Source organism: Thalassophryne amazonica, chromosome 5 (genome assembly GCF_902500255.1).
Source record: "Thalassophryne amazonica chromosome 5, fThaAma1.1, whole genome shotgun sequence".
Classification (NCBI taxonomy): domain Eukaryota; kingdom Metazoa; phylum Chordata; class Actinopteri; order Batrachoidiformes; family Batrachoididae; genus Thalassophryne; species Thalassophryne amazonica.
Window position 1 is genome coordinate 58,536,144 of NC_047107.1, and position 25,327 is coordinate 58,561,470.

The following is a 25,327-nucleotide window of genomic DNA, read 5'->3' on the forward strand; positions in this document are numbered from 1 at the left end:
ACCTTATTATTTTTTTCAAAAACCATATGGATTTGAATCACGTGTGATTGCGTCAGACAAGCTTGAACCCTCGTGCGCATGCGTGAGATTTTCCACGCCTGTCGGTTGCGTCATTCGCCTGTTTGCAGGCTTTGAGTGAGGAGTGGTCCACCCCCTCGGAGGATTTTCATTGTCAGGAAATGGCGGAATGATTTGGGCTTTTTTTCCATCAGAATTTTTTCAGAAACTGTTAGAGACTGGCAGCTGGAAACCATTAGAAAAATTTATCTGGCTTTCGGTGAAAATTTTACAGGCTTCACAGAGAATAAGGACTGTTACTACAGCTTTAAGGACGGCTTTAAGGACGTTCGGCGCGCCGCGCTCCATGCCGCCATCGAGAGCCACAAACCACCGGATCATTTCTAAACGGATGGCTCTGTGGAGCCGGACCGTCGTGTGCACTTTCTCTGGTTATCACAAGAGCTGGACATCAACCATTTTCCAGCAGATTTCACTTTTAACAAGAGATTTTGTCATGGAAAGCTGAGCGGAGGCTTCGCGCGTCACGACCGATTTGCTGATGGAGCGAGACAAAGGAACACCTCCATTTTGGTCTCACAGGACAGCTTTGAGATGGCGTTCAGACAGCTGTCTGTGGTTTTTCCATCGAGTGATTATCTGAGAAATTGTGGATGTGCCTGGACATGCCAGAACATGTCCCGTGAGGCTTCATCATGGCGTTGCTTTGCGCCATGCGGCACCGCCGCGACACGCGGAATTCCTCCGCACGTCTGTCTCAATGTGCTGAAAAGGTGCTGATGTCCACGTCTTTTCACAATTCCTGTGCTAGTCAGATGACGTCCCGGATAAAACACAGCTTTCCAGTTTGGAAATGAACGGCACATTCCACTGTTACAGAAGTTTTTGTCATGGAAAGAGGAGCGGAGGCTTCGCGCGTCGCATCAGCAAATCGGTCGTGACGCGCGAAGCCTCTGCTCGGCTTTCCATGACAAAATCTCTTGTTAAAAGTGAAATCTTCCGGAAAATGGTTGATGTCCAGCTCTTGTGATAACCAGATAAAGAGCACACGATGGTCTCGGATCCACAGAGCCATCCGTTTAGAAATGATGCGGTGGTTTGTGGCTCTCGATGGCGGCACAGAGCGCGGCGCGCCGAGCATCCTTAAAGCCATCCTTAAAGCTATAGTAACAGTCCTTATTCTCTGTGAAGCCTGTAAAATTTTCACCGAAAGCCAGATAAATTTTTCTAATGGTTTCCAGCTGCCAGTCTCTAACAGTTTCTGAAAAAATTCTGATGGAAAAAAAGCCCAAATCATTCCGCCATTTCCTGACAATGAAAATCCGCCGAGGGGGTGGACCACTCCTCACTCAAAGCCTGCTCACAGGCGAATGACGCAACCGACAGGCGTGGAAAAACTCACGCATGTGCACAAGGGTTCAAGCTTGTCTGACGCAATCACACGTGATTCAAATCCATATAGTTTTTGAAAAAATAAAAACGTCGGTTTCTTTTCTAATAGACCTCGTATTAAAAAATGAAAGGCTGATATCAAATCTATCATTTTGTGGTTTCACAGCAGCTCGTAGACCACCTTACTGAAAATAATCTTTTGAGCCACTGCAGTCTGCTTTTAGAACATAACATTCCACAGAGTCAGCTCTCACTAAAGTGGTAACCTTGAGGCAACTCTTGTCATTTGGTGCTATATAAATGAAAATAAATTGAAAATTGAAAAATTCTCCTTGCAATGGATTCTGACACCACTATGGTTCTGGTGCTGTTAGACCTTAGTGCTGCGTTTGATACGGTGGATCACTGTATTTTACTCAATATTCTGGAGAATCATTTTGGGATTACTGGGAATGTCCTTGCATGTGTCATGGGCTGCCTGCTTTGCTGTTTTCTGCTGCTGCTGCTTTTCTCCTCTGCTCTGCACAAGTGGCGCGCTGCAAGCTGATTGACACACCTGTTCCATATCTCATCAACATCTGTATATAAACCTGGGCTCTGCACTCCATCTTCGCCAGAAACTCAGCTAACCTTCCATGGTAACTGGCCCCTTTCTTGTGCATTCCTACGCAGTATATTTCTGGATTAATCTAAGCTTCTTGTTTAGCGCTCAGCTATTTTTGACCTGCAGTCTGTCAGAGACTTTTTCACTAGCGGTGTTTTGCCACAGCCTTTTTCAGCTTCAGCTCCTTCCAGCACACAGGTTTCAGCTAAGACAACTGTTGCATATTGACTGTGGTTATTTTCTGGACAAAAACAATTAAGCTCAGTACTCACTCATCTGTGTGTCTCCTCCAGACGGCATCAAAAGCTTGCAGGCGGCCACCTGGCTCCGGATCCGTTCTCCAGGACTGAAGTTATCTGGGCTGTGGTACTCCTGGCTCCAACGCTGAGCGGGCCGGTCTCCACAGGGCTAGGCTGCATTACACATTTTGAACACTCTGTACCATCCTCTGTGGTAATAAATCTGTGTTTGACATCTCACTCTCTGCTCCCCGCTTCTGGGTTTGTCATCCACTCACGCCCAAATCGTGACAGCATGGTTCACATCATACCTACTAGTCGTTCTCACTGTGTCTTATATAACACTACCTCTAACCTTAGTGACATGAGATATAGGGTTCCACAGGGGTCCGTCTTAGGCCCCTTGCTTTTCTCCCTTTATATAGCACCCCTTGGGCACATACTGTGACTTTTTGGGATTACCTTTCATTGCTATCCTGATGACACTCAGTTATACATGCCAATAACAGCTGGTAATCTCATTCACATAAAATCCTTAGAAGATTGCCTTGCAATCAGTGAAAAGCTGGATGTCTAGCAATTTCTTACTTTTAAACTCGGAGAAGACTGAAATGATGGCTTTTGGTCCAGCAAGACATCGGCATCAATTTGACCAGCTAATGCTTAACCTACGCTCACTGACAAAGTAAGGAACCTTGGGGTGATTTTTGATCCTACATTGTCTTTTGACCTACACATTAGAGATAATACGAGGACTGCTTTCTTCCACCTGCAACACACAGCAAAGATTTGGCCCATCCAGTCTATGGTTGATGCTGAAACCGTGATTAATGCATTTGTCTCTTCTAGATTGGACTACTGCAATGTTCTATTTTCTAGTTTATCGCAGTCCAGCATTAGGGGTCTCTAATTGGTTCAAAATGCTGCTGGCAGACTCATGACAAGAAGCACAAAGTTTGACCACATTACACCCAATCTGATCATCTCTTCACTGGCTTCCTGTCTCTGAGACGGGATTTTAAGGTTCTGCTATTAACCAATAAAATTATTCATGGACTACCGCCTCCCTACTTAGCCGACCTAATTAAACCCTACGTACCTGCCCGGGCTATGCGTTCTCAGGGTGCAGGGCTATTTTGTGTCCCTAGGGTGAAAAAAAAGTTTGCGGGCTACAGAGCCTTCTCTTATCATGCACCTGTTTTGTGAAATGAGCCCCCTATGGCAATAAAAGAATCAGATTCTGTACAGACCTTCAAGTCCAAACATAACATTCATTTATTTTCCCTCTCATATGGCTAGCATACTGGCATAGCATGGTACTATGCTTCCTATCCTTTTAAATTCATTTTATTAGTAAACGGAGCAGGTCTTGACCTCAACTTTATCTAAATTTTGGGTCTGTTAGTGAAGCTTAGGACTAACAGCCAGCGATCACTTCAGAGTTTGCTCTGCTTTCCTGTTGCTTAATTTTACCTTAGGTGTAGGTTTTTCCCTCTCTATCCTGGGTCCGGATAACATCACGATGTCACGTGCTGGGTTCAACGACAGTATAATGTCTGAAACAGATGTGGAACATGGAATGGACTCTGCCACGGGAACAGGCCCACTGAATGGAATGATGGATGACCCCTGCCTGTGGAATGGATGCCTGCATGGACATCTCATCAAATTCACCTTGTTATTTATGTTCCATTTTTGTAAAACTTGCAAATATTGTAACTGTTAGAATGGCCTAACCAGTGGGTCACTCCTCTGAGTCTGGTCTGCTTGAGGTTTCTTCCTCATTATTATTACAGAGTTTTTTCTTATCATTCTCGCCTGTATACTTACTCTAGGGGTTGGTAAGGTTAGACCTTACTTGTGTGAAGCGCCTTGAGGCAGCTTTGTTGTGATTTGGCGCTATCTAAACTAAATAAACTGAAATAAATTGAATTGAAATTTTACCATCACTTCATGTTCCAGGTTATGTACAAGACAATGTCATTTTCAACACACGTGAATAATTAACTCCATCTTGAATCAGTGCTTTAAGATGCTCACGTTGGTCATGTCATCAGCCACAGTCTGAATATCAACTTAACACTTATAATAATGAAAATATAACTTTTTCTTCTTTGTGTTTATCAGTGAATCACAAACTAGATTTAGAGCTGCATACCACCACCTACTGTATCAGAGACTGTTTATATGGTGCTATTTCGACCCTATTCAGTCAGGGTTTTTTTTGTTGTTGTTTTTGTTTGTCTTGTCTGTTATTTGTTAGACTGACCTAAACGGTGAGTCACCCCTCTGAGTCTGGGCTGCTTGAGGTTTCTTCTTTTAAAAAATGCTAGAGGGAGGTTTTTTTTTCTTGCCACTGTCGCTGTGTGCTTGCTCGGGGGGAGGGGGTTGTAAAGTTAGACCTTACCCATGTGAAGGGCCTTGAGGCAGCTCTGTTGTAATTTGTTGCTATATTAATAAACTGAATTGTGGAATCATGGCATTCATTACTCTAAGTCAATAAAATACAGAATGTGAAACAATAAAATGATCAATATTTAAAAGCTTTAGTAAGTATCTTAACACTCTAAGAAAACAGCAAGAGTTTGACCGTTTCAGCAGAATCATGTAACACTTTTAAAGGACTGAATAAGAACACTCTGAGTGCTGTAGTTTATTTAATAGCCTAAAACAACTGTAATGATGTGCTGATTCCAATGGTGTGCTTATTTTATTTTTTATTTTTAATATAAAAACCCCAACAAATTGGTAACTACTCGTCACCTGGGAAAAGATGGATACCACTGATAGTAAGTTAAATTATTTCAGTCATGGAGCACCACAGACCAGAGAGATTTTTATAAATCATGTTATCCATCCATCCATCCAACCATCCATCCATCCATCCATCCATCACTTATCTGTCACTAGACAACAATGTTTACGCAGATGTCCTTTTTCCACATCCTGCTTCCCTGGGAAATCCCAAAACATTCCCAGACTACTATAGATGGGATTAACAGTGTTTATACAACCCCTGGCAATAATTATAGAATCACCGGCCTTGGAGGATGTTTATTCAGTTGTTTAATTTTGTAGAAAAAAAGCACATCACAGACATGACACAAAACTAAAGTCATTTCAAATGGCAACTTTCTGGCTTTAAGAAACACTATAAGAAATCAGGAAAAATAACTGTGGCAGTCAGTAACGGTTACTTTTTTAGACCAAGCAGAGGGAAAAAAATATGGACTCACTCAATTCTGAGGAATAAATTATGGAATCACCCTGTAAATTTTCATCCCCAAAACTAACACCTGCATCAAATCAGATCTGCTCGTTAGTCTGCATCTAAAAAGGAGTGATCACACCTTGGAGAGCTGTTGCACCAAGTGGACTGACATGACTCATGGCTCCAACACGAGAGATGTCAATTGAAACAAAGGAGAGGATTATCAAACTCTTAAAAGAGGGTAAATCATCACGCAATGTTGCAAAAGATGTTGGTTGTTCACAGTCAGCTGTGCCTAAACTCTGGACCAAATACAAACAACATGGGAAGGTTGTTAAAGGCAAACATACTGGTAGACCAAGGAAGACATCAAAGCGTCAAGACAGAAAACTTAAAGCAATATGTCTCAAAAATCGAAAATGCACAACAAAACAAATGAGGAACGAATGGGAGGAAACTGGAGTCAACGTCTGTGACCGAACTGTAAGAAACCGCCTAAAGGAAATGGGATTTACATACAGAAAAGCTAAACGAAAGCCATCATTAACACCTAAACAGAAAAAAACAAGGTTACAAAGAGCTAAGAAAAAGCAATCGTTGACTGTGGATGACTGGATGAAAGTCATATTCAGTGATGAATCTCGAATCTGCATTGGGCAAGGTGATGATGCTGGAACTTTTGTTTGGTGCCGTTCCAATGAGATTTATAAAGATGACTGCCTGAAGAGAACATGTAAATTTCCACAGTCATTGATGATATGGGGCTGCATGTCAGGTAAAGGCACTGGGGAGATGGCTGTCATTACATCATCAATAAATGCACAAGTTTACGTTGATATTTTGGACACTTTTCTTATCCCATCAATTGAAAGGATGTTTGGGGATGATGAAATCATTTTTCAAGATGATAATGCATCTTGCCATAGAGCAAAAACTGTGAAAACATTCCTTGCAAAAAGACACATAGGGTCAATGTCATGGCCTGCAAATAGTCCGGATCTTAATCCAACTGAAAATCTTTGGTGGAAGTTGAAGAAAATGGTCCATGACAAGGCTCCAACCTGCAAAGCTGATCTGGCAACAGCAATCAGAGAAAGCTGGAGCCAGATTGATGAAGAGTACTGTTTGTCACTCATTAAGTCCATGCCTCAGAGACTGCAAGCTGTTATAAAAGCCAGAGGTGGTGCAACAAAATACTAGTGATGTGTTGGAGCGTTCTTTTGTTTTTCATGATTCCATAATTTTTTCCTCAGAATTGAGTGATTCCATATTTTTTTCCCTCTGTTTGGTCTAAAAAAGTAACCGTTACTGACTGCCACAATTTTTTTTCCTGATTTCTTATAGTGTTTCTTAAAGCCAGAAAGTTGCCATTTGAAATGACTTTAGTTTTGTGTCATGTCTGTGATCTGCTTTTTTTCTACAAAATTAAACAACTGAATGAACATCCTCCGAGGCCGGTGATTCCATAATTTTTGCCAGGGGTTGTATTATCCATCCAATGTGTTCTGATTCTACTGCAGGCTCTCATCTCAGTTGGACATGCTCCCTCTATAATGCTGCAGTATAATCTTGTCATTATCTCACAGACATTTAGGAAACTGTAGTCTGTTCATGGAGCCAGGCAGGATCAGACAGGTCATCAGCAAGTGACTGCTAGCCAGATCTCTACTTCTAGGTCCAGACAAACTTAGACAAAAAAAAATAACCTGTAATCACTACTGTCTGGGCCCACTGCCAACATGGTCAGATATATTATGATTTGGGCAGCAGACTTGGGTGTAGTACTTCGAATATCTGGCTAAACTAGGTTAATTGATAAAAAGCCACAAACAAAATAAACTAAGCTAAATGCCAAAATAAATCAATAAAATAATTAGTGCACTGACCTTGTCCTCTGTGATATAAGCCAGGTAAAATGAGTGTCTCTCATTTTCTTTAGAGACAGGGAGAACCATTATGTTCTTGATGGGAGAGCCATATGTTGGGCCAAGGAGTGTCCTCCTGTTTGGAAAATGCCCATGTGAATTTTCAAAATTCATAGGGACAGTCCAAAAACTGTCTATGTTCACATTACTAAATAAAATGACCTGAAACAGCCCCCCGCACAAACTTAAGTTTTTCATATGGACAGTTCACATCTTTGTAAGTGAACTGTAACTGATCTGGCTACAGTTACATAACCAGAGATCGACTTTAAAGGTATACGGCCACCCAAATTTCACTAAAGATAAGTAAGTCCTTTCAGCTGCTCCCTCATTTTTCACTCAGGGTCGCCACAGCAGATACAAGGTAGATCTGCAAGTTGATCTGACACAAGTTTTACACCAGATGCCCTTCCTGAAGCAACTCCACATTACATGGAAAAAATGTGGCAGGGGTGGGGTTTGGACATGCCTCAGAATCCTTCTATAATGCTGCAGAATAATATTTTTCTTATCTCACAGAAATTTAGGAAACTGCAGTTTCTTCATGGAGCCAGGCATGGTCGGACAGGTTATCGGGAAGTAACTGCTCGCCACCCAAATTTGACTAACCTGACAAAATTTAGTTTCTACTGAAATCCAAGCATTATGATGTCGGTTTATTTTAGAAGCCATGTAAAATTGTAGCTCATTTTAATGAAAAGAATATAATTATCTGGTAGTAATTCCATAATTAATATTTTATTTTTAACGGTGTCTGCAGGAGGGAGTACATGTGTGCATGCATGAACTTTTGAAAAGACTGGAAGTTACCTTTGACTGTGAGTGATGCGCGCACACATAGTGTGCACACTGACATCCATGAGATGTCTTGTAAATCACTTCAGAGGAATTATCTGGTTACAGCATTTTTCGTTTTAGAAGTGTTTATTTCTTGGTATATTTTACATAATATATGAGAAACAAGTTAGATTTACACAGAAACACAGTGGTTTTGGAGCGTTATCCGCCATGTTGGATTAGCAGGCAGAGAGAGACCAGCCACTGACATCATGGTGCCTCCCTGTGCAAATCTGAGAAAGCCCCCATGTAATCTATGATGTCACTGTAATAGACTGTGTGAGTCTCAACCGTTGCTGACGTCAGTAGTTCAAGGTCGTTGGTTCTTTTGAAAATTTACCCTTCAGGGGAACTTTTTATTATTTTTTCTTGACAATCCAGATTTTGATTGTATTGGTAATCTCATATTATGGATCCTCTATTTAAAGACTAATAAAATTATATTGGTGCCAAAGAAACTTCTTTTTATGCTTTAAATCTTAAAAAGCTTAGTGGCCCTATACCTTTAATTAAGATCTGTGCATGGTCACAAATGAAAGATAATCAAAAGATGACATTTGTATCATGTGCAGGTGAAATAAATAAATACGAGGTCTGTTAGAAATGTATCCGACCTTTTTATTTTTTTCAAAAACCTGATGGATTTCAATCACGTGTGCTTGCATGAGCCAACCTTGAACCTTCGTGCACATGCGTGATTTTTTTCACTCCTGTCGGTAGCGTCATTTGCTTGTAAGCAGCCTTTGTGTGAGGATGGGTGGAGTATCTCTGCGTTTTTTCTTTGCAAGGAAATGGTGGAACGACTGGAGCAGCGCGACTGCATCAGATTTTGCCAGAAACTGGGCGACAGCCAGGTGGAAACCATTCGGATTATTCAGACGGCTTTCGGTGACAATCCTATGGGTATCACACAGATTAAGGAGCAGTACAACCGGTTTAAAGACGGCCGCACAGTGGTGGAGAGCGCGCCAAAATTCTTTGGCACGAAGCTGATGGCGCAGCAAAAGCGCCTTCGTGTTGAAGCTTCACAGGACATGCTGGGACATGCCCAGCTCACAATTTCTCAGATAGTCACACGACTGAAAAGCCACCGAAAGCCATCTGAATCTTCTGAATGGTGGAAGAGCTGGGCATGTCCCAGCATGTCCTGTGAGGCTTCAACACGAAGGCGCTTTTGCTGCGCCATCAACTTTGTGCCGATGAATTTCGCTGCAACTCTTTTCATGGCAAAATCTTCTGTCACAGTGGAATGTGCCGAAAAAGTGCTGATGTCCACCTCTTCCGCAATTTCTCGGATAGTCACACGACGGTCCCACATCACCACAGCGTTCACTTTGGAAATGATCTGGTCATTTCAGCGTGTTGATGGCTGCCCGGAGTGCGGCGCGCTCTCCACCGCTGTGCGGCCGTCTTTAAACCGGTTGTACCGCTCCTTAATCTGTGTGATACCCATAGGATTGTCACCGAAAGCCGTCTGAATAATCCGAATGGTTTCCACCTGGCTGTCACCCAGTTTCTGGCAAAATTTGATGCAGTCGCTCTGCTCCAGTCGTTCCGCCATTTCCTTGCAAAGAAAAAATGCAGAGAGACTCCACCCATCCTCACACAAAGGCTGCTTACCAGCAAATGGCCCAACCGACAGGCGTGAAAAAAATCACGCATGCGCACGAAGGTTCAAGGTTGGCTCATGCAAGCACACGTGATTCAAATCCATCAGGTTTTTGAAAAAATAAAAAGGTCACATACTTTTCTAACAGACCTCGTAAATCATCACAGTCTGGTAACTTCATCAGTTAAAGTGCACTTAGACAAAGAGTACCCCCCCCCCCCCCCAAAAAAAAAAAACATCAACTGGTTTTCAGAAGGTCACAGACCTGCACTTCTTGGTAGTGCTGTTTAAAATCTTCATCTTGTATTGGTCTGAGGCAGTGAGAAGGAATTCCTCTCTTGTGGGAGATGGATACCATGTCATACATGTTGGCACTGCGCTTTGCTCAATGTGCTCTGAGTTCAAGATCAGGAGCTGGTTCTCATCACTGTTGTCTAGGTCATACTCCACCTGTTGTTCAGTGTCACACATGCACAGTGCACTGTTAAACCGAATACTCCATTTTAATACAATAATTAAGCTAATGTAACTCAAACTTTGAAAACATTATAGTCACTTATTTCTATTAATTAAACTAACTCAAAAATGAATTGTCATAACAACTCAGTTCCTTTAAGTGCATTTAAAGTTTTAGGGGCATTTAAGTGTTGGTGATTTATTTCCAGTGCATTCCATTCACTCATTTTAATTGAGTTTATGTAACGGAGGCCAGCAGGTGTCGTTGTGCATATGTAGTTAGTAAACCTCACTCCCAACAGCTCAAAAGAATTCTCTGGTCACAAGGCCAGAGCCCTGGGTTTTAGCCTTCTGGTTAGAGAATCCGACTTCCATGCCGGAGATTGTGAGTTTGCGTCCCGAGGGGAGCGAATGGGCAGAGTCAACAAGTAAACCAAAAACTGTAATCCAAAATGTAATGCAAATTTTTTAGGCAGAAATTTATTTGACACGTTTTTATTGAAAACACAAACTAGATTTACATAAGTTTATACCATGGTCAGTGAGAAATCCATGTCTAACTGGCATGCATTATTTTCGTGTATACGCACAAGTAGTTCGGCGAGTTAAGTCACTGCAATATCACTCCTCTCTGGTCGTCACCACAGCAACGCGCAAATCAGTTGGCGCAGATCAGCTGTGTTTTGACAGGTGAATGACAGAAACGTGATAAAACATAGATTTCCAAGTGAATTTTAATATTTTTGGCCAAAATAAAACATTTGAGGAATGGGAAGAGGAGGACAGCAAACGAGAAGAACAGCAAATGCAACGGCATAAAGATTTAACATCGGACGAACTGGACAACACTGAAGACGGGAAAGAAGAAGAGAACAGTGGCCAAGGATGAAATTATCTTGAGACTGGCATAACATAGTCCCAAATACTTACGCATTTTTATCAAGTTCTGTTAACTTAAATAAATATTTGTATGTTAGCTCACTGTGTGGGACCCTGGTATAAGCGGATTAAACAACTCGAAGCCGTGCATTATACGGTTTGAATGCACTTTGCGGAGTAACGCAAAGTGCATTCACGTCGTGCATTCAAACCGTATAATGCATGGCTTCTCGTTGTTTAATGCTTAATTAACTATAAATTAAGTTACTAAAACTTTAACAATTAAATTTGTGAAAATTATTTTATTTAAGTTGGCAAACTCAAATGGTTTAAGGCAATCGGTTTCCTCAGCTGGTTTGAGTTCAACTAACTCATTGCAGGCATTGACATTAAGCTTTTTAGTGTACTTGTCCATAGGACAAGTAACCCTGGCGGTTTACTTGTCCTATAGGAAAAGCTGGTTGTCCGGACAAGCGAGCGCCGCAGGAGCGAGCCGCGTGAAGTGTTGTGTGGGCCGCCCGAAGAGGAGGTACTGCTGGCCAACACCAAAGGGCGCCCTGCCTGTTGTCAGGTTTCAGGCACCAGAGGGCGCAGTCACCACAGGAGTCACCAGAAGCCAGGCGCTGACAGCTGTCAGTAATCATCATCATTCATCACCACCATCCATAAAAGCCTGGAAGAGACACTAGAACTCTGCCGAGTTATCAGCTTACCACGCAGGTAAACAACTCAGCCGTTCTGTGCCATACGCACATGTTTTTTACATCAGAGCTTTTTGCAGTCGTTAACCTTTTGTACACTTGCAGCTTGTAGCCGAGTTTGTGGAAGTTGGAAGGAGTTGGCATACCCACTCCTCACTCCTGACTTGTTAAGTGATACATTAGGCACTGCACGTACTGGGTTCCTGTGTAAGGAGGTGGAGGTTTTTCCCTCAGGAAGGAACTGTACTTTTTGCTGACTGTTTGCTGGGTGTACACACACCCACCTTTAAACTGTTTGTTTTCCCTGCCAGCAGTACCGGATCTGACAGCTGGAAGCAGAAGCCACCTGGGGACTCAGGACTTGGCGGCTTCGGTATACTGCAGGTCTCCGTTGGCGGTGGAACCTTGTAGGTCCCGGCTCTTCTCTGGATAGGCGTCTCCTACCCTCGGGCCTGCCCACACGTCACCTTTTATGTAACTGTGATTGACTGACTAGAAGCAGTATTTGACCTGTTGTGCACATTTGCAGCAATAAATTGTATTTATTGGCATATCTATTGACCGTTCATTTATGCCCCCTGGTGTGGGTCCATGCATTACACTTTCCCCAACATGAAGCGTGCCAAAGGCACGCGATACATACGCCAATGGCGCGTGTCGCCTAGGGGTGTCTGGGGGCATGTTACTGTGGAAGTACTGAAATTACACTTTTTCATAAATTGCTTCTCTCTTGTGTGGGTGGTAAAACTGAATTTCCAAAAAATAAATTTTATCACATACTGCATGCATAGCCTCTAGCCTTTTAATCTGTTAACCAAGACATAGCTCATGTTTCTCTGCTGCGATTGTTCATAATTGGGGAAAAAATGAAAACAATTGGTAAATGCCGATATGCATCTGCTTCTCTCCTGTGTGTTTTCTGAATTCATCACTGTTCAATGCATGATCATTTGCCAGTATATATTTTATAAAGCAAATCAAATTATTTTATTTCAACATTTAAAAATGCCTTACTGGTCCGCAATTGAAGGAAAACCCCGACAGGCATGGCAGTATATTGTGTTGTCCTCTTCCTTGTGCCCCAGCCACGGATAATCCTGTGTCCAGCAACTCACAAACTTCCTCTCTCTTCCTTTCTCTTCATACCTCTTCTTTGGAGCTTCTACACTTGCAGGGATTGATGCTTTGTGTTTGACTGGTGTTTTCCCTGGTATCTGGCCCGGTTTCGGAAAAGACATTCTGTTCAATATATTCTTCAAAAGGCGCGTTAATCGATGCGATGTTCGTTATCTAATGTTTCCCGTCACAGCATCTTGCAAGAAGATGCTACGAACGCACACTCCATACAGAGGTCTCGTGCACACATGATACAGGGTTCTCCCCAGCAATTTTTAGTATGGCGGTGCTGTTGGCAATTATCGCCGAGGCGGTGCGCGTTGCGAGTCATTTTGACTGGTTTTAGATGCATTGAAAGCAAGAATAATAGACAAAAAATTTACACTTATGTTGTAATGTCAAAGTTCTTTTTTGTATTTTTCTGTCTATGTTAAGAAAATAAATGACACTGAAAAGCTTAAAAACACATTAATATTTGATGGACATAACATTTGCTCTCTTCTTTAAAAATGACACACTGTACCTTTAGTCCAGTAAGAATCTGGGCAGAGTTTTTCTGTCATGTTGACAGTTTAGCTTTTTTCAACATTTTTGAGTGGAATTGCATACTTATCAAATATATATATATATATATATATATATATATATATATATATATATATATATATATATATATATATATATATAAATATATATATATATATATATATATATAAATAAAATAATTCTGGAAGAAGTAAAGGAGTAAATCTGCTCTTTTAAAGATGAATCCTGGATGAAAAAAACTTTCTGAATCAGTTTTTCACACTTACTGTTTCACTGAGGCTGTGTGGTGAAGAAGATCATTTATTAAAATTGTTTCACTGCTTTTTTACGTCTAATAACACTTTTTCGTCCTCCTTCCCTCCCTCTCTCTCTCCTCCTCTTTGTCTCTCTCTCTCTCCTCTTTCTCTCCTCTCCTCTCTCTCTCCTCTTTCTCTCTCTCTTTTCTCTCTCTCCTCTCTCTCTCGCTCCTCTCTCTTTCTCTCCTCTCTCTCTCTCTCCTCTCTCTCTCTCTCTGTGAGGGAACTAGAGACTCTTCACTCTCACACCGTATTTGAGCAAACTTTGGAAACATGAAGGCTGAACTAATCTTTTGTGTTTTCAACATTTTTTTTTATCAGATGCAAGTACTTTCAAAATAAATATAAAAATAGTTAAGCTATCAAATTTATAACCCCAATTCCAGTGAAGTTGGGACGTTGTGTAAAATGTAAATAAAAACAGAATACAATGATTTGCAAATCCTCTTCAACCTATATTCAATTGAAAACACCACAAAGACAAGATATTTAATGTTCAAACTGATAGATTTTATTGTTTTTGTGCAAAAAAAAGCTGGGACAGTGGTATGTTTACCACTGTGTTACATCATCTTTCCTTCTAACAACACTCAATAAGCGTTTGGGAACTGAGGACACTAATTGTTGAAGCTTTGTAGGTGGAATTCTTTCCCATTCTTGCTTGATGTATGACTTCAGTTTTTCAACAGTCCGAGGTCTCCGTTTGTCAGAGTTTGAGTTTTATTGGTTTTGTATTATATAGGTTTTGGTTTATTTATTCTCTTGTTGGGATTTTTCTGCTTCGATCTGTCTGTCTCTGTTTCTCTTCTCCCTCTCTTGGTGTTGGGTGTTTATCCTCTCTCTCTGGCCATGCCCTGCTTCTGGTGCCTTCCATAAGCACCTGTTCCTGATTTACTGATTACCACCTGGGGTTTTATAAGCTCACAGGGTGGTTTTGTTCTTCGCCAGTTTGTCGTGCCTTGTGCCTGGATTCCAGCTCTATACCTGCGTCCTTGTTCCTGCCTGTCTCATAGTGTGTACCTGACCTCCTGCCTGTTGCTTAGACCACGCCACTTTGCCTGATGATTTCTGTACTACTGCTTTTGTTGGACTGCCTACCCGTGTACCGACCACTGTTCAGTTTCCTCTTCAGTTTCCTCTTCAGTAAAGCTTATTAAAACTCAGAGCTGTCTCCTGGAGCCATGCATTTGTGTCCTACCATTCCTGAGCATGCCGCCTGTCGTTGTATTTTGCGCTTCATAATGCACCACACATTTTCAATGGGCGACAGGTCTGGACTGCAGGCAGGCCAGTTTAGTACCCGCAGTCTTTTACTATGAAGCCACGCTGTTGTAACACGTGCAGAATTTGGCTTGGCATTGTCTTGATGAAATAAGCAGGGACGTCCCTGACAAAGATGTTGCTTGGATGACAGCATGTGTTGCTCCAAAACCTGGATGTACCTTTCAGCATTGATGGTGCCATCACAGATGTGTAAGTTCAGAATGAGAATCAGAATCGCCTTTATTGTCATTGTAATTTGCATTACAACGAGATTTGAGTGCAACTCCAAAAACGTGCTTTCCGTGGTGCGAGTAATTTTTAGCCAATATAAAATATAGTGAAATTTAATGGTAAATTATTCAAAGTATATGTACAACTAATATAAACATAAGGTAAAATAAAATAAAATAAAATGTGGACCAAGTAAAATGTAAAACAAGAATTATATACAACTGTGGAATCACATTGCACAGGAAAATTGCACATGGTTTACAGATATTGCACAAGAAACTTGAAAGGTGCGAATTAGAGTGATTTGTTATTGTTCAGTGCAGTGATCGCTCTGGGGAGAAAGCTGTCCCTGAGTCTGTTTGTCCTAGTTTTGACTGACCTATACTGTCAGCAGGAGGGTAGTAGGTCAAGCAGGTGGTTACTGGGGTGGGATCGGTCTTTGCTGATGCTGGCAGCTCTGCTGAGGTAGCGAGAGCTGGCAATGTCTTCCAGGCTGGGCAGAGAGCAACCAGTGATCCCCTGGGCCGTTTTGATCACCCTCTGCAGCGCTCTCCTGTCTGCTGCTGAGCACCCCCGTACCACGATGTGATGCAGTACGTCAGGATGCTCTCGATGGTGGCTCTGTAGAACACCACCACCACCAAGTTGCCCATGCCATGGGCATTAACACACCCCAATACCATCACAGATGCTGGCTTTTGAACTTTGCGCTGGTAGCAAGTTGGATGGTCTTTTTCCTCTTTTGTCCGGAGGACACGACGTCCATGATTTCCAAAAACAATGTGAACTGTGGACTCATCAGACCACAGCACACTTTTCCACTTTGCGTCTGTCCATGTCAAATGAGCTCGGGCTCAGAGAATGCGGCAGCGTTTCTGGATGTTATTGATGTATGGCCTTCACATTGCATGGTAGAGTTTTAACTTGCACTTGTAGATGTAGCGACAAACTGTGTTAATCCTCTGGGGCCGACGCCGTCGGATACGATGGCTGAGACCAAGTTTTACTAAATTATAAATAACTTTTTAATGATATGAGATAGAAATGTACTTTTTCTGCTGAAAAGTTAACTCCGCAGACTTTCGAGCCAGCCATCCACCATCTTTGTTTGTAGAAGCTGTGTGATGATGTGCGCAATGTGAGTGTCCAATTGGAATTGGTTCACCGTCACATGGTTTTCCAAAATCCAATCGTAGGGCAGATTTACCTCACGTGATACACCAAAGATTGTTTTTAGGACTGATGTGTTACTAGCTGGCCTGTTTGAATAGCCGCCTTGTGCCCTGCGCCATTACGCACATCGATCAGTGAAAGTGAGCAGACGGAGCAGACAGAGAGCCTCTCATACAATCTCACATGCTCAAACAAAGAGTGTGTGAGTATCAGGATTGCGCCACTAGTTTGCCTGTGAATGTTACTGGATTTTGACAAGCTCTCTCGCTCCTGTATAAAGCACTGTTTACCATATCAATGGAGCGAGGGGCCACTCCTCAGAGTGTAAATGGGCCTCGAAGTGTGAAAGCTGCTTTCAGAGCAGGAGAGAACAAACACACAGACAACTTCATAGAAGTATAAGTTTGTGATGTGACCTTTGTTTAATAGCAGACAGAAACTGCTTTGAGATGAAGACAAACAAAATGCATAGACCATTTTGTATATATTGTTCAAAATGTGCATTTGTGTTTATTGTTTGAATATTTTTGCTTTACAGTCTTTCACACAAGATCTCAAATTACCTTTATAAAGTGTCAAAACAGTTGTTTATTATAGTTTGCTGTGTGTTTAGAATAAATGTGTGTGAAAATAATTTCCGCTTTATTTTTTCCTTTCTTATTTCTGATTGTAAACCTTTATTACACTTATAAAACATCACTATAGCATATATTCTAAAAGTACAGGTTGTCCTGCAAAAAAGAGACATAAAACGTAATTGTGGGATGCAGGGAGAGCTGTTAACAGCAATAAGAAAACATTTATGCCAGGCGAGTGAACTGTCCAAAAAATGCCCTTGGACCCCAGAGGGTTAACTGACAATGGTTTTCTGAAGTGTTCCTGAGCCCATGCGGTAAGATCCTTCACACAATGATGTCGGTTTTTAATGCAGTGCCGCCTGAGGGATCGAAGGTCGCGGGCATTCAATGTTGGTTTTCAGACTTGCTGCTTACGTGTAGAAAGTTTTCCAGATTTTCTGAAGGGACTTTCACATTGAACGCTTCAGCGCGACGCTTTAACGCTTCCCAAGGCGTCGTAACACCAGGCCGATGCGTTTCCAACACGCCGTGACGTCAGCCGCGTCGCTTCGGAAGCGGCAAGGGGGCGGAGATTGCGACGACGTCACACTCTGGCTGTTTCCACAACCTGAAAAAAGTTCAGTGATCGCCATCTTGAATTTGGGTCGCCTGAACCACAAAAAAGCTTTAAAAAACAGCAGTAGAACGATTCTCCCATCACCCTGCTGGGAGAAGCTTTTTTTCAGCTACTTTTCGGAGTGACGCCGACTGAGGGAAGACTGACTATTTGGTGGGATATCGATCAAACCGCGACAGCGGGCCGACCTGCACGGAGAAGCCGGCCTTCAGGCATCATTCCTGTGCAGACCGAGGCAGGTAGCCGGGGGGGATGGAGCAGACCCACTCAGTCCGAAATCTCCCACTTTTTGGATATATGCCAGTTTGCCCAACGGAGTTTAATTCTGCAGCTTTTTCGAGGTGAGAATAATATTAAAATAAAACGTGACATTTGCACTGCTGTGAAGGTTTAATGATCGGCTAACGTTAGTGTAGCCTTTTAGCACAGTTGATCTGAGTGAATGCTTTAATTTGTAAATAGTTCAGTCTTTTTTATTTTTACCAAATAAAGCTACAGTTTTTTTCAGACACCACAAAAGCTCAACTTTAAATAACTTTTTTTTTTCAGCCGTTTTTTTTTCCATCATTTTTTTCCCCCCACTTTTTTTTTTTATATATATAAACTGTTTAGTGTTTCTTTATATTTAAAGAAATATTTATTTGTCCCAATCAGGAACATTTGCTGTGCAGACAGCCAAACTTCCACTAATGAGCAGAGTTCAAAGCTGCAGAAGAGACCTTCATCTGATCCCGAGAATCCAGCATAACATCACCTGCTTCTAAATAAAAGGCTCTTTCAACAGCAACTATTTTATTATTTTTTAAAAAGCTGTTTCATTTTCTATTTTAATAATAAATGAACGGATCAATAAAAATGTCCACGAATCAAAGTCAAAAGACATTTGCACAGGTAGAAGCTCTCCACTTATTGTGCTCAAATTCATATTTTAGAAATGACTCTGTCCTGATAGCAACATTAAAGGCAATTACATATTTTGACGAAATTACAAGTTGAAATGACTATATACAGTAGTGTTCAGAATAATAGTAGTGCTATGTGACTAAAAAGATTAATCCAGGTTTTGAGTATATTTCTTATTGTTACATGGGAAACAAGGTACCAGTAGATTCAGTAGATTCTCACAAATCCAACAAGACCAAGCATTCATGATATGCACACTCTTAAGGCTATGAAATTGGGCTATTAGTAAAAAAAAGTAGAAAAGGGGGTGTTCACAATAATAGTAGTGTGGCATTCAGTCAGTGAGTTTGTCAATTTTGTGGAACAAACGTGTGAATCAGGTGTCCCCTATTTAAGGATGAAGCCAGCACCTGTTGAACATGCCTTTCTCTTTGAAAGCCTGAGGAAAATGGGACGTTCAAGACATTGTTCAGAAGAACAGCGTAGTTTCATAAAAAAGTTGATTGGAGAGGGAAAAACTTATACGCAGGTGCAAAAAATTATAGGCTGCTCATCTACAATGATCTCCAATGCTTTAAAATGGACAAAAAAAAAAAAAACAGACGCGTGGAAGAAAATGGAAAACAACTATCAAAATGGATAGAAGAATAACCAGAATGGCAAAGGCTCACCCACTGATCAGCTCCAGGATGATCAAAGACAGTCTGGAGTTACCTGTAAGTGCTGTGACAGTTAGAAGACGCCTATGTGAAGCTAATTTATTTGCAAGAATCCCCCGCAAAGTCCCTCTGTTAAATAAAAGACGTGCAGAAGAGGTTACAATTTGCTAAAGAACACATCAACTGGCCTAAAGAGAAATGGAGGAATATTTTGTGGACTGATGAGAGTAAAATTGTTCTTTTTGGGTCCAAGGGCCGCAGACAGTTTGTGAGATGACCCCCAAACTCTGAATTCAAGCCACAGGTCACAGTGAAGACAGTGAAGCATGGTGATGCAAGCATCATGATATGGACATGTTTCTCCTACTATGGTGTTGGGCCTATATATCGCATACCAGGTATCATGGATCAGTTCGGATATGCCAAAATACTTGAAGAGGTCATGTTGCCTTATGCTGAAGAGAACATGCCCTTGAAATGGGTGTTTCAACAAGACAATGACCCCAAGCACACTAGTAAACGAGCAAAATCTTGGTTCCAAACCAACAAAATTAATGCCTCGCAGATGTGAGGAAATCATAAAAAACTGTGGTTATACAACTAAATACTAGTTTAGTGATTCACAGGATTGCTAAAAAAGCAGTTTGAACATAACAGTTTTGAGCTTGTAGCGTCAACAGCAGATGCTACTATTATTGTGAACACCCCCTTTTCTACTTTTTTTACTAATAGCCCAATTTCATAGCCTTAAGAGTGTGTATATCATGAATGCTTGGTCTTGTTGGATTTGTGAGAATCTACTGGTACCTTGTTTCCCATGTAACAATAAGAAATATACTCAAAACCTGGATTAATCTTTTTAGTCACATAGCACTACTATTATTTTGAACACTACTGTAAAAAAAAATTCATCATGAGGTTTATGTCACAGAAATCCTACTTTACAATCACACTGCAGTCATTGTTAAATTATTTCCTGTTGCATTTATAATAAACATTTGTATTTATTTAGTGTCTGTTTTTCTGGTTGAAATGAGATATAAATAATCTACCACACTTTAAAAAAAAAGTACAAGTTTCCATGTTATTTTATTTGTCTAAAAATAAATGTCCAAGGTTCCTTATGTTAAACAAGAAATTATCTAATCTGAAATAACAGGTGGTTTTAAATTTACAGATGAAAGGTTTCTAAAGAACCATTTATTGATTTATTTAGCTATTTTAATAGTGTTCTAAACTTTTTTTTAACAGTAATCAGAAATTTTGAGGTAAGAAACAACAAAAAAACATTTCCAATGATTTTTCTTCAGAAAACTGCTCTATAAATGAGCAGTTCTGTCACATGTTAATGTTTTGTACAGATCAGTGATTTCTGCACCAATCCGTTTTGTATAGATCAGTGGTTTCTGTACCAATCCGTTTTGTATAGATCAGTGGTTTCTGCCACTAGTCTTCCGTGTTTTGGCCCAACGGGTCGTTCCTATTGGACAACGCGAAGGTACGTCACAGCTCAGAGCGTCGAAAGTTGGATTGGATTGAACTTTGACCACATCAGCCTGCCGACAAGCGGCAATGCGTGCTCCCGTCAGAAGCATTGTTTTAGCTTGGCTTTTGACGCGACACTTCTGACGCGTCGAAAAAACAAAGCGTCTCATTGAAAATAATGCTTTTTAGACCGATTTTTGACGCTTCTGACGCGTTCAGTGTGAAAGGCTCTTGAATCTTCTGATTATATTATGGAATGTAGATGATGGAATCACTAAATTCCTTGAAATTAAACATAGTGAAACACTGTTCCTAAACTGTTGGACTATTTTTTCATTGTTGAGTTGTTCACAAAGTGGTGATCCTCGCCCCATCTTTGCTTGTGAATGGCTGAGCCTTTTGGGGATGCTCCTTTTATACCCAATCATGACACTCACAAATAGTGTCCTCAGTTCCCAAACACTTATTGTGTTGTTATAAGGAAAGGTAATGTAACACAGTGGTAAACATACTGCTGTCCCAGCTTTTTTGAAACATGTTGCAGGCATCCATTTCAAAATGAGCAAATATTTGCAAAAAAAACAAACAATAAAGTTTATCAGTTTGAACATTAAATATCTTGCCTTTGTAGTGTATTCAATTGAATATAGGTTGAAGAGGATTTGCAAATCATTGTATTCTGTTTTTTTTTTACATTTCACACAATGTCCCAACTTCATTGGAATTGGGGTTGTACAAAAAAAAAAAATCACAATTTATGATGATTTATTTAATTAATTTAAAGCCTGATTTATGCTTCTGAAAATCTATAAGTCTGTGTCATGACGTTGACGTGTGTGACAGTTTTAAAGTTCACCGTCAATGGATTATGCTTTATTCTGGATTAATCTGTCTCTCAACAAGCTTTTCTTTCTACAATTCAAAGCTAAAGTGTACAATTTATTTCTGACTCCGGGTTGTAAATTTGCAGACTTTTCTGCCAAACGTATTTGAACCATTATGCAATCAGCATGTGCACTCCAAAAACTATTAAAATATGAGAGGAAAGAGTGAAACAGAAAAGTTTCAAATCACTGATTTGAAATCTCTGATTTCAAAGGTGCATGTCAGGCTGCGAGTCCGGAGTACCAGGTCTGAGCACAGCTAGAAAAAAAATAAATGGTTGGGCTTTTAATCATGACTCTGGTACCCACTTTCCTCAAATCAGTGAGTGTCAGAGTGCTGAACTTTAATTTTGTACCTCTGCTACTGTGGACACCCAGACTGCTCTCTCTGGTATATGCGAGGGATTTTTAATGGCAATACATTGGGGTCGGATGGGACGTTAATTTTGTCCGATGTGAGCAAAAATCTGTTATGCAAAATCCGTTATACATGTGTCTATTACATGGAAAACCATACAAAAACATCTGGTTTATACAATGACGGTTTAGGCGTGTTTTACTGTACATGGGACTGAACACTAAATTTACCTACCTTGCAAAGCTTTGACAATGAAATTGCTTCCATCCCACACAGCTGACTTTATTTTCCCCAATTTTTCTTCTGTTCAGATATGAAGGGAATCTGTACATCTCCAACCCCTTGTTGTGTCTATTTGTGCATCCAAATGCACAACAACCCAGCATTTTCAGCTAATAAATTAATAAATAAACTGGATTTACATGCAGATAGTTTAACAGCGAATGCTATTTTGGCCCTAAGATGGCACCACGAGTCACGCGATCATTTTTATCCGGCTCGTCGTGTCGCTGCTCTCTGTATAAAGGGACTCTACAGGACGGCAGTCTATTGCAAGGCCACACAGAGACAGGCAAACTCAATCACACCCACATGCATTCCTTGCAATTCACCTAACCTGCAGGTCTTCGTAAGTGGGAGGAAGGCAGAGCACCTAGAGGGAACCCATGCAGACATGGGGAGAACATGTAAACTCCACACAGAAAGGACCAGGAGTGAAGCAATCCCAGGACTTTCTTGCTGTAAGGTAACAGTGCTAACCACTAATCCACCATGCTACCTACTCTGGACATTTTATTAAATAATCTGATGATATAAAATTGATTCATTTTCATTTATTTTTACCATATTTTAAATTATGTATGTAAAATTTATTTTGCCAATAATTCAATAATTCTGACGAGAACTGTATTTGGTGCAAAAACCAAGATCACAATCTACCAAGTAAATAGAGTCTGACAACTTTTCTAAAATGGACTAACCAGTCTGCGGTCCATGCCCAGAGATAGTAGTCTGGATTGAGACTGCACACCAAAAATAAGGTCTTTGATGGACTTGTAGTGGGAGCGGTGTCTGCCCAGATACTTCCAACGAGGCACAGATGTGTCATTTGGTTCTAAGTAGAACACTGTCACTGCTTTCCCAGCATCCTGATCCCAGAACAAAGAAATAAAGAGATGTTATGAAAACTTCAAAAAATGAAAGTAAAGCAATCATTTTGTTGCCAACATTTTAGGTAGTACCTTTTATTTTCTAAACTGATTAACTCCTGTGATAAAATGAACATTCAATACAGCATTGTCACAATCCCTGTTTGTCTGTCCTTATTCCCTGCCATCTCCTTGTGACAGTCCCTTGTGTTATTTAGAGTTTCCTGTGGGTTTTCATGTCTGTCTGCCCTTTTCCTCTGGCTCTCCCTTGTGACTGTTTCTAGTACTGCTATTGTCTTTGTCCTTGTATGTCTTTGGTGTTTATTTAAATGTTCTGTAGTTTAACTCCTGAGTTACTGTAGTCTGGTTTTCTTCGGTGTTTCATTTCTCTGTTCATTTTATCATGGTTTTGTTTCTGTATTTATTGTTAATTAATTCTTTCTTTTTTATTTTGGTGGTCATGGTTTCCTTGTGTGTTTTATTGGCTTTCTTCCTTTCTCTCCCTAGCGGTTGTCAATTAGTGTTAACCCTCACCTGTGTCTCATGTGTGTGATTACTGTCATGGCCTACCCATGCCGGGTAGGCCATGTAATTAGGATGCCTGCCAACCAATTTCCTTGCAAAGTTTTGCATGGCCAGCTTACCAAAGGCAGTCACTCCGTGGGTGGCCAGAAAAAGAGAGTTACGGACCACATCAAATCTACACTCAAAAAATGGGCTATTCCCCCTGAGAGCTTAGAGCACCTAGCAGCTGACCGAAACACCTGGCATTCTACCTGCAATGCTGCAGCTACACGCTTTGACAAGACCAGGCTGCCAATGAGCGACGGGCCATCGACACCAACCCAACACTGAGTCTCCGGGCCTGCCCGGTTCTGCTCTCCAGTGCCGTGTGTGTAGCTGGTACTGTCTGTCATGCATTGGTCTCCACAGCCACATGCAAAGGCACCATCGCAACCTGCCTGAATGAGCCTGCACGGCATCATCGTTGTCTGCAACGGACAACCGAGAGAGAGATTACCCTCAGCGTGTATTTATACCCCTGTGTTCCCCCGTGTGTTGCCTGAATCTTGTGTACTTTGTTGCTTTCGTCTCACTGATATTGTTAGTCTTTCCTTGCATTTGACTTCTAGTTACTGAACTTGTTTTCCCTTGTGTATTTTTGAGACTGCCTGCCACTTATTGGATACTGTTGTTCGTTACCGATTGCATTTGTGCCTTGACCTTTTGCTCTGGTTTTGGACCACCCACCTGCCTATGCCCTCTTGGACAATGTCACCTGCTTGGACTGATAGCCTGTGTACCGACCGTTGACTTCTCCCACGCCAGTTATTTAAAACTGTTTTTGAAGTTGCTGGTGTTATCTCTGTCTTGGGGTCTGAACCATCCTCCACTTGTGACAAGCATAAATCTGATGGTTTGGAGTTTGTATGCAATTGTTTAAGATAAAATATGACATATAACAAAACGTTAAGCATAACAGCAAAAATCCAACACATCTCAGTCAAAAAACAAAAATACAGCACTACTGAATCCACACTTCCCACTGGCTGTCCAGAAATGGTAAGAAATTAAAAAATAAAATGCTGATGATTAGCACTTATTTGAGACTACAAATTATACAGTGTGGGGGAATAATGTGGAAACTGAGGACACAAATTAGTAATTATACAGTAAGCATTACCTTACTTTAGAAAAAAGTAATGTTGAGTGCTGGAAAATATGTCAGAGGCCATTGGGCGAGGAGCAGGGTACACCCTATAGAGGCCGCCAGTCTATCACAGGGCCACATATAGACAAACACATTCACACCTACAACCCCTGGCAAAAATTATGGAATCACCGGCCTCGGAGGATGTTCATTCAGTTGTTTAATTTTGTAGAAAAAAAGCAGATCACAGACATGACACAAAACTAAAGTCATTTCAAATGGCAACTTTCTGGCTTTAAGAAACAGTATAAGAAATCAGGAAAAAAAATTGTGGCAGTCAGTAACGGTTACTTTTTTAGACCAAGCAGAGGGAAAAAAAAATATGGAATCACTCAATTCTGAGGAAAAAATTATGGAATCATGAAAAACAAAAGAACGCTCCAACACATCACTAGTATTTTGTTGCACCACCTCTGGCTTTTATAACAGCTTGCAGTCTCTGAGGCATGGACTTAATGAGTGACAAACAGTACTCTTCATCAATCTGGC

General features: G+C 41.0%; 1 protein-coding gene across 1 annotated transcript in view; it reads right to left on the reverse strand.

Moving 5' to 3' along the window:
* The window catches only part of cfap251 (cilia and flagella associated protein 251), an 81,460-nt gene that overhangs the window by 19,862 nt on the left and 36,271 nt on the right, over positions 1–25,327 (reverse strand). The window contains exons 12-14 of the mRNA XM_034170382.1: positions 22,960–23,127; positions 10,101–10,285; positions 7,351–7,465 (exon numbers count right to left, since the gene is read on the reverse strand). Of these exons, the coding sequence (XP_034026273.1) occupies positions 7,351–7,465; positions 10,101–10,285; positions 22,960–23,127 (468 nt within the window). The remainder of the gene's footprint in view (positions 1–7,350; positions 7,466–10,100; positions 10,286–22,959; positions 23,128–25,327) is intronic.